The sequence below is a fragment of the Aplysia californica genome, unplaced genomic scaffold (assembly GCF_000002075.1).
Source record: "Aplysia californica isolate F4 #8 unplaced genomic scaffold, AplCal3.0 scaffold00130, whole genome shotgun sequence".
Lineage (NCBI taxonomy): Eukaryota > Metazoa > Mollusca > Gastropoda > Aplysiida > Aplysiidae > Aplysia > Aplysia californica.
This window is the reverse complement of record NW_004797400.1, coordinates 863,076-873,395: the sequence shown is the minus strand read 5'-3', so window position 1 is coordinate 873,395 and position 10,320 is coordinate 863,076. Positions and strand designations below refer to the sequence as shown.

The following is a 10,320-nucleotide window of genomic DNA, read 5'->3' as shown; positions in this document are numbered from 1 at the left end:
TATATTATATTATATTATATCACTTTTACACATCACACACAGGCGCACAAACTCACACAGACTCACAAACAGACCCAATCCAAAGATACATACTCTCTTTGACAGGCACGATTTCCCTGTGGTTCCTCTTGTACCACGTGACATTCGGCTGTGGTATTCCTGTGACGTTGCACACAAGAGTCGCAGACTCCCCTTCCTCCAGTGTCACCCGATCAGAGGACAGTTGGCTCAAGATGGCCGGTGGGACTGGACACAAGATAGAAACAACAATAATAATAGAAATTAAATCAAACATCATGGAAAAAATACTATTTTTGAACATTTGCTTCAACCAAATCTGCACGCACGTATGACCTTATATGATTGTGAGCGCCGTAAAACTTTTATCAAACTAAACTATCGCATCTGGAAGCAAACTTTAACAATTAAAATTTTGTAAGGTACTTTCTGGAATCTTTTAAGCAAAATACACGGGCGCTTACTTGACAATATTGTGTTTAAAGCGCTGTAAAACACCTATTATATGATACCAATTAACAGGGCAGGCTTACCATGGTTACATTATCTTTACTTATTTTCAAAATCGTGTGCGAAGCATATCAAGCCTTTTAATTGAAGATATAATTATTGGACAAAGCGTAAATTTGGACTTCGCTCAAATTTTGAATGACTTAGGAAGGAAAAGTTTATTGTATAGGAAAATTTGATAGAAAGTTGGATAGACAGACAGTCAGATGTAGATACATGTAGTCAAGACAAAGAAGAATATGTAAACATAAGCAACGGTTAAAAAAATACGACAACAGCTAACAGACAAAATAAAACTGATATATTAATATAACAATGGGCAACCTTGAACTTCCAGGGTGACCTTCTTGACCATGCGCGGAGTCGTGTTGACCTTACACTCATAGGTCCCGCTGTCATTGTATCTGACGTCACGAATCAGAAGGTTCCAGATCTTTATATAAGGTCTCTCGACACTGATCCTGTGATCATCGATCAGTCTTCGATCTTCCAGACTGATCAGAGTTTTACGGGGATTGACCCATATTACCTGTTATAAAAAGAATCACAATGTAACGCTGTTCTAGATCTATGCATTGTTTCCTTGCAAGTCATTATACAACTGGATAATATTATGTTATATGTGCAAATATATAGTTTGTTTGTTTGTGCGTGGGTGGTGGGGGTGTCTATTTGCGTGTGCGTGTATACGTTTGTGTGTGTGTGTGTGTGTGTGTGTGTGTGTGTGTGTGTGTGTGTGTGTGTGTGTGCGTGTGTGTGTGCTTACGTGCATGATTTTTTTCATAAAGTTTAAAACCCTAAACGAATACAAATTAAGTTATTCTTAAGTTGGAACGTCTGTCCTGTGGTTTGATCGTTAATTGGAGATAAAATATTGTACTTTAGAAAGGGTGAAATGAAAGGTCACGAGGAGTCGCCAATTTTGAGGAAGAGAGCAGTGACTGACAATGTTATCATTTAAGCTAAACTCCCTCTCCACTCATTAGTACCTAGGTAAGAAAACCCATCAAAAGAATAGTCTAAAACGAACACCGAATGCCGGATACAATCAGGACAAGGAAAATAAAATTCTTTAATCACATCAAGTACACTGCTGTTTCGAAAAGGAAATTGTGAAAAGAAAGAGAGAAAGAAAAAGTTACTGGCCAATAAAAAAGATGAAGTGATGACATGATAGCAGACCTTGGGATTTTCTGAGGTGCTGTCTTAAACTCTAGACACTGGTAGGGACAAGCTGTTTCGAAGGAGATTGCACAAATCGAACTTTGAAAAGCGTGGAACTCCATTTATATTAGTGAGTGTATGAACATTATAATCTCTCACGGTTTCTTTGACTCCCTCGATCCATCTTTTGCGTGGTCTATCTCTTCCTTTATAGTCTGAGTGCTTTGTGATATAGGCTTTCGAGGCTGAACCATTTCATTCTCTGTTTTTCTATGAAATGCAAGCAGTGCCTATAGCTGCCCTTACTTCTCCATAATTTCTCTGCCTGTCTCGTAAGTGTGTAAATTAAGAAATACAATTAACTAGAAAGTATTTCAACAAAGTCTTGGTTGGTGCACGGAAGAATCCATTGCGAAAATCTTAAACTGACTCAACGGGTTCCTGGTGGAAATTTCAACTCGACCCAGTTCCTGCCCGATATTGCAGCTCATCTCGATACCAACTGAAATAATGCTGACATTTGATCGGTCATTGGAGAGTAAGTGTTATAAACTTGAGTCTAACAAGCAGCAGCGTCAGGTTAAAACCCGAGACAGATTAGCTCAATTTTTTTTTGTATCTTTGTTTAATCATTTCTCTCAGCCAGCGGTTAAAACAAGGGACCAAGCAAGCGAACTGGCCAACTAGAAGATCATAAAATGTCAATGATAAAAACAGGCGGAAATTTTATGTCAACAGATATTGCAGCCTCGGGGTATTAAATATATCTTAGATTTTTATTGCATTGAAAAAAAATCTCGTATTTCTAGGGCTTTTCTTGAACCTTCGAATCAGTTGAATATTGCTGCTCGGAGAAACCTCGGATCTCATAATCCTGACAGCAAGTATCAACCAGTGGTATCAATTTCTGCTCCACTTATTAGTTCATGGCCTCTTTAGTTTCAGGTAAAGAAGCCTTCAGTATTTTGTTTCTGTGTAATCTTTAAGGCTGACTCTATTTTGATTACAACTGAAAAATGATCAAGCTCTCCATTAAATTAAATGTTCGAGTAAACCGTTGTGATTGAAAGGTTGCAATTCAAAACTTGCACTCACAAAGAATATAGTATTCTTTTCACTATCTGTTATTGTTGCTGTTGTTGTTGCTGTTGCTGATGATGACGATGATGAAGTTGATGCTTATGTGGTGTGGAATGAGACTAAAAGCATTAGCTCCCATTCTATTGGTTAGAGTCAAAATATACGAGTATATTATAATTATACTTTTTAGCCCCAAACTCGTTATCTGCCCAAAATTTTTTTTAAAAAATGGTGCCTTCTGATTTGTATAACTTTATTTATTAATAAAAAGACGAGTCTACAATATTGTAAAATGCAGGTATATTACAAATGTACACTAAAATTTAAAAAAAAATTAATTATCTACGAAAACTGGCACCATCTGATTATAGTGCAGTCAAAAATTCGTGGCACAACGTATCCCCAAATATCTCTTTAACAGGTGAATCAATGTCATCCATACTTCGCACAGCAGTTTTGCATCAATTTCTCTTAACTTAATCATATTTTCCCTCAACAATTGAGGCTAGATTAAAAAAAACTTTTCTTCATAAATTTATACAAAACACTATAAATCTCGTCAAGCGGAAAATGGAGTTGTTTACATCACTTCCCGCTTCCCACACACCATTTGCATACGCACATGACCTACGTCACAGCTCACCAATGACACTTATGAGTGGCAAAGCTTCTTACAAGACATTACGTTTATAGTGAAAACATTTTTGTTGTCACTAAAGGCAGGTTCTCAAAACATGCATTCAATAAAGATAGTGCCATGATTAGAAAAACACCGGACTTGCTTTTAAAAGCGATATAATTGTTCCAGGTGTAAACTTTTAAAATCTAACGAAACCACCCACTTGGATTTTTTAAAACTAGTATTTATTAAGATATTTTCTAGAATACAGCTAACAGGTGTTTACAACAATATTGATCTGTTAAGACAAATTGAATCAAGTCATAATGTAAAAGTTGGAGAGTGTATTTTGGATAGTTTAGGAAATATTTGACAATAAGTTGCGCCACGAATTTTTGACACACTATTGTAGAACTTCACTTATATATTTAAAAATTGAGTTATAGTCAGGTAGGTCCAGTAGACGTCTAGTACTCCGCCCCTTCAGTAACCTTATAGGGGTGTTAAACTTGTAGACCTTTTTGAAGTATGGCAGAAGAAGAAATGGTGGCTTTTTAGGAACAGTTCAACATCAATAAGAATAATTATTATTTTGACAGTATAGAGGAAATGTAGTACTATGAAAGACATTAATGCTTAAAGTGCTCGCAGGGGGCTCTCGTGGACTAGAGGTTAAGGTGTTCGCCTCTCATTCCAAGGTTTTCGGTTCGAATCCAGGTAGCGACCGAAACAATTTCTTCTCTAAATTTGTCCCCTTTCAGCTCCTTTCCTGCTCTCTGGCAATGTTCTGTCGTCTACTTTCGTCTCCACTTTCTGCCCCCACCCCCTCACCTCCTTTGCCCCCTCTTATGGGCTTCTGACTCTTTTTGCAGCCGTTCTACTGCTTCTCTTTGGCTCCTTCTTTCTTTCCTCCACACCCCTGATCTTGTGGCAGGAAAGATCTACACCTCGCCTTCTCGCACAAGGGGGAAAAATCTCGGAGGTCCCGAGTACAAGTTGCACACGTTAAAGATCCCTTTGTGGTCTAAAATCGATAAGAGTAGGTTTTGACAGCCACCCAGGCAAAATTCAAAATTTTCTACCAACTGAAAATGAAATGTTTAATGTGTCCCTCGCTCTCATATGACTTTATGCAGTTGCAAGCGCCGTAAACCACTTTCCAAAAAAAGTGCTCGCTACCCGAACTATGATTGCCTCGAAGCTTTGTTGGTGGGAGTTCTCTCTCTCTCTCTCTCTCTTACTCTCTCTCTTACTCTCTCTCTCTCTCTTCTCTTTCTCTCTCCTAATGTATAAACATGCACTTGGAATTATTTTCAAAATGCTGACGTCGTTCAGCACTTATCATCTTTAGACAGAAATCTGAGAATGCATGCCATTTCTCACTGGTAGAGTGCATAAGAAATGCAGGACATAAATTTATGTGAACGGATTTCTATGGTTTTAATTCTTCAACAATACCCAACTAGATCTATTTCCTCAATTCAAACCAACGGCAAAACACAAGCATTTCCAAACCTTTCCTACATTTAGATAATAAGTACCATGCATGACAGCTGCGACCATGCAATCTGTCGGGCAGTGTGATGTTGTTTTCCCAGGCGATTAGTTTCAAGCTATTGTTATTTCCAAAGTACTATAGGACAGACGAGCATAGTTCTTGTTAATTTAATAGAAAGGACATAGCACATTTCATATAAAAATAAAACCGAGAACAGATGAATTAAAAAGCAAACATAAACCCACAAACAGACAAACAAACAAACAAACAAAAACAATACATGAGTGCAGTGTCGTTCAATAGGGAGTTGTATACGGGTTGAACAAAAGAAGGAAGAAAGAAGGAAGAAAGAAGGAAGAAAGGAGAAATAAAGAAGGAAAAAAAGAGAAAGAGAGAATGAAGAAAGGAGTAAGGAAGGAGGAAAGGAAAGAGAGCACAGCAAAGCAGATATCAAGTATGTGCATCTGCGTGCAGCTGTAATCATACTATTTAGTATCACTATTGGTAAACACATTACGCAAATTTTTCACTGGGTCTTTTGATGACACTTTTGCGAGTAGATCACAATAAATCTTGTGGCTTTCCTAAGAAAAAACATTTCCAAAAGTAACAATTTTCCATCCAGGATGTTGAAAATCAAAGTTGTCATTTTCAATAACAAAGAAAACCGAAAGAATTCAGAAAAGACTTACAGCACTCTTCAACTTTACATGAAAGAATTTCAAGAGCTATTGGTGAAGAGGAGTAAATAAGAACTTCCTTGCGAGATCTAGCTTCGCTTACAACGTTAGAGCTTTAGTGGACTCTCAATCAAGATTTCAAACAAAACAATTGCTTATCTTTAGAATAGTCAATAATTTATTCATGCCATTTGGCGGGTCTTGGGAAGCGTTTGATATTTTACCTTTTTTGGTTATAACAAGTTAGTTTTCAAACGTTCTTTTGGGGAATTTCAAAGATTTGAAAAAAAAGAAACCAAACTAACCATAGATATTTAGAAGACAACAGATATACACCAAACCTTTCGAACAAAGTGACGGAAAAATAAGATCCACCTTCTACATTCCTGTACCACGAAGCCAAAGAAATTAGTTTTAAGGGATCACTCCGTTTTCATGCCAATCTATCAGATATTAATAGTGGTCGTTAACTACTCGATCGTCTTCAGCTGCAAGAAATCTGGTGTAACCAACAGGATTTTGTACTTGTACTTAAAGTAAAATTCACGTGGAATGATAAAAAACAGATGTTCAGATGTTCAGAACATGCCCTCCCCCCAAACTCTCTACACCTGCCCACCCCACTCTCTTATAGAAATGTGTACACCGTTTTGGAAATATAACGTTTTCATATAAAAACCAACCACAATATACCGATGCTTAACATGAATCAGCCAATGTGAAGCAGGTCGCACCCATTAGAAAGCAATCAGATAAAATAAAGACCTCAGAAATATGAGATTAATAAACGGACCCCAAGTTGAGAAATTATGTCAAATTAAAAATGTGTATAATAAAGTCGCTATAGTGGACCTCTGTTCTTTTTTTTGGGTTGTTTTTAGATTAAAACACGATTTTTGACAATTAAGAGACTATTGTCTATTGCCAGCACATAGGCTGATGTTAAATCCTGTGTAAACGCAAGTGCATGTAATAACAGCATATTATTATAATGGTATATAATTCAAAATTTGCAGTCTCGCTTTTGTTGCTTTTTTTAATACACTCTTTTTCTTAAAACAGAACCTTGTTTTTTTCCCGCTAGTATCTCCTTCCAATATTTAGAGCACTTGCAAGATCGTTGAGGACATCGGGTATTTTGAATTCATAACTTTGTCTTGCTTCATTACTAGCATGCTTTTATTTCTAACTATCCGAGTTAGAGTGCAAAACAAACATTTCAAAGTGCAGCTGAGTCACAACAATCACACACCTGCAGACAAGCTTATTATCATCATTGACAAAGAAGTATAGGTTTAGTAGGCCTATCTTACTAAAACAATGGTTAATTAAAATAAAACCCCATGCCTTCACCAAGAGAAGAGAATGCGGTTAGTGTCAGTTTTTACACGTATCTGAACAATAAGTTTGAGACCTACCTGATCGATGTATGGCTGGATTTTTAAAAAAAGAAAAAAATTAACAAGAATAATGTGAATGTCTTGTCCAGATCAGGCTGGTCATTGATTCTGTATGCGTTGGGTGGGCCCAGAAAGGTGACATATCCTGAATACTGATCAGTGTGCGGATGGACTCATATCTCTGTTACGGTACAATCACACAACACAGCACCGTGCCCCCACTGGTTCTTGGAAGCCCATCTTTACAACAAAAATAATGGCAAACAAAACAGTGAGCCAGAGAAAGGAACATGAAACAAGAAATACGTTTATTATGCCCATTAGGAATTATTCTTTCTCTTAGTTTCTGACGTAGGGCACCCCCCAAAAAAAATCCAACAACAACAAAACAACAAAGACCAGTTCATCAGCTGCAAACATAATACACAGAAGAAATAGATGTACTCGCAAGCTTCTCATTACCTGCTACACACACAGACTCATACATACACACACAAACAAACAAACACACACGAAGACACACACACACAGAATCAAACACAAAACACACACACACACACACACACACACACACACACACACACACACACACACACACACACTTTCTCTCTCTCCCTCCTCCCCCCTTCTCCCTCTCTCTCTATTGTGTGCCCTATTATGTATCTACATAGGCTAGAGCATCCCTTCCCGACTGGTCTTCGCCCTGAAAATTTTACTATTATACAAAACTCTCTGTCTGTCTCCTTCTGTATGTCTCTCTACCGCAGTCTGTCTGTCTGTCTGTCTGTCTGTCTGTCTGTCTGTCTTTCTGTCTGTCTGTCTGTCTGTCTGTCTGTCTGTCTGTCTGTCTGTCTGTCTGTCTCTCTCTCTCTCTCTCTCTCTCTCTCTCTCTCTCTCTCTCTCTCTCTTATATAATGAGCTTCATATTCCCTTACATAAACAGACAGAAAGACACACACAAACACACACAAACGCATAGTCGTAGATTGTTATGATTGCAAATAATATGTCCCACGCTCCAAGAATCTATGTAGATCTTTTTGGCAAGGGGCAGCTTTTATTGAGTTTTTCAGGACTACGGACTGAGTGGGATACAGCTTCCGCAGCAAATATGTGGAGATCAACCTTATCTTGTTTTGTCTTGTCTTGTTTTGCCTTGTTTTGTCTTGTCTTGTCTATTCTTGTGTTATTGAAACATGGACATACTAGATTAAATAAATTACCCTAGTCAGAAATCGAACTCACGACTACTGCAGGGAATAACGAGGACCCTAACAATGCCACCACAGACGCCGGAAACCTGACACGGACTGACACGAGGTTCACTCTGTCTCAACAAACAATTCTTTCTGCAGTTCGAGAGAAATATGTGCGCCGTCACAATTAGCGAAAAACTGCAGCAAATTAGAACCTAAATGTCGGTGTCATTCCTTTCACAATAATCATTGTCAATAATATCTCGCTGCGTGAACAGCCAGGTTGTCTTTTCTTTACTACATGCCCCCACTGTAACATATGGGATGCCACAAGATAAATTTACAAAAGCAGGCTCTCCTTCAGACAAAGGTTAAATCTGTTGTTAGCATAATATGCTTTTCATTGTGGTGAAAGAAGGCGCTCTTCAAAATAAGGCAAATTTTCAGTCTCCATGGACACTTTAACTTTTAGAAGTCACAGACTTTGGCGTCCTTTTCTAGCTTATTAATTGACTTTGACACAAGACAACCAACCCCCCTCCTCCCCCATCATCCTCCAGTCGCAAATATCTCGACTTCTGTTCAAGATAGATTGGAATTTCAAAAAAATCAAAACCAAGATAAATGACTGTTCTCTCAGACGACACCATTCACTCAATACGCCCACAAATTAAAGAGCGCTAGATTCTGCCGTGTCGTGACACATAATATTATAATACTTAACAGAACGTGTCATGGAATCAGATATTAACCCTTGCATATTCCTAAATATTTTTAGTCCACTGTCATACCCGAAGGGGGCACTTTTTTCTTTGTTCAGTTCTTACTAGCGTTTACACACTCAACCGTAGACAGGCAGATATACACACAGACAAACAAAGACACACAAACACAAGCACACTCAAGATAATGATAAAAGAGAAAGAGAGATAAAAAAAATGTTAGGCGAGAGAGAATGATGAGCAGTGTGTGTATGTGTGTAGGGGGGTGGCTGTTTGTGCGGGGTGGGTGGGTGTGAGAGAGAGATTGGAAGAGAGAGAGAGAGAGAGAGAGAGAGAGAGAGAAGAGAGAGAGAGAAAAGGGGTAAAATACAGACATCTAGACTCTTATAGACATTCACTAACAATAAGGAGCGCTTCCCCACATGTGCTCACACAGGCACATGAACGGCCAGCGTAAATCAAACCACTCCCAGTTTAATTCAGTTGACATAATAAATTATGAATGTATCTTTTTTAACAACGCTCTTTGAAACAGGTGCAAAGGAATCTGTCGAGAATATGAAAGCCCTTTCTCCTTTGAAACACCATGCACCGAGTGACATAAAAAAGCAAACAGTGTACTTGAGTGCACCAGAGGATCTTGCTCTTTCCCAGACGCTAAAACGGCGTTTGGGCGTTTATTGCAAACTCTCTGTTTCTTCTCTTGACATTGTGGCGTTCATTGTGCTAACTTTATCTTGAGATCCCTTTTTCTCTTTGCCGTCTCTTTCTTTTATACGAAATACGAGACCATGCTCCTTTTATGCTAAATGCTAACTGACGAATTTGCAAAAATTAAAACAAGTGGAGCCCAGTTAATGACATTCTAAAACAAAGTGAAATGAACAACTCAGTCATGCTGAGCGCAGTGACCTGGCACAAACTTCGATAAACTGCATTGGATCAAGACTCAGACGAGCTTGCTCTATTACTTTAATTCGTGTGTGCGTGTCAGGGCAGTTTTTAATAGGGTCATACAAGCCGGCGTTATCTGAATTCCAGGGTTTAAAGTTGTCCTCCGTAGCCTGGAACAAAGGAGATTTCTACTTTTTAACGATCGTGAACTAGTGCATTTTGTCAGTAAACCAAGGAGATTAAAAGTAAACTTCTTGCAGTAAACACAAACCGGCTTTTTATCTACTTTCTTTGAATTTTTACTCATACAACGGAAATCTTTGGACTGCACGTCCTTTCTCAGATTCGATTTGTCTGTCTGTCTGTCTGTCTGTCTGTCTGTCTGTCTGTCTGTCTGTCTGTCTGTCTGCACCCCCCCCTGCACCCACTGGTGCCATTTCCACAGAGGTCCATGTCAGTTGCGACAATTTACCAGCTATGGTGACCGCTTGATACGAAACTAGACTAGGATACTGGAATAGATATCGAGTCTTACTTTT

General features: G+C 38.4%; 1 protein-coding gene across 1 annotated transcript in view; it reads right to left on the bottom strand.

Annotated features, from left to right (window-relative positions):
* Positions 1-10,320, bottom strand: part of LOC101849201 (opioid-binding protein/cell adhesion molecule homolog) — a gene marked incomplete at its 3' end in the record, with an annotated part of 164,869 nt that overhangs the window by 5,851 nt on the left and 148,698 nt on the right. Inside the window, 2 exon segments of the mRNA XM_035969250.1 lie at positions 94-246; positions 853-1,057. Coding sequence (XP_035825143.1) covers positions 94-246; positions 853-1,057 — 358 coding nt within the window.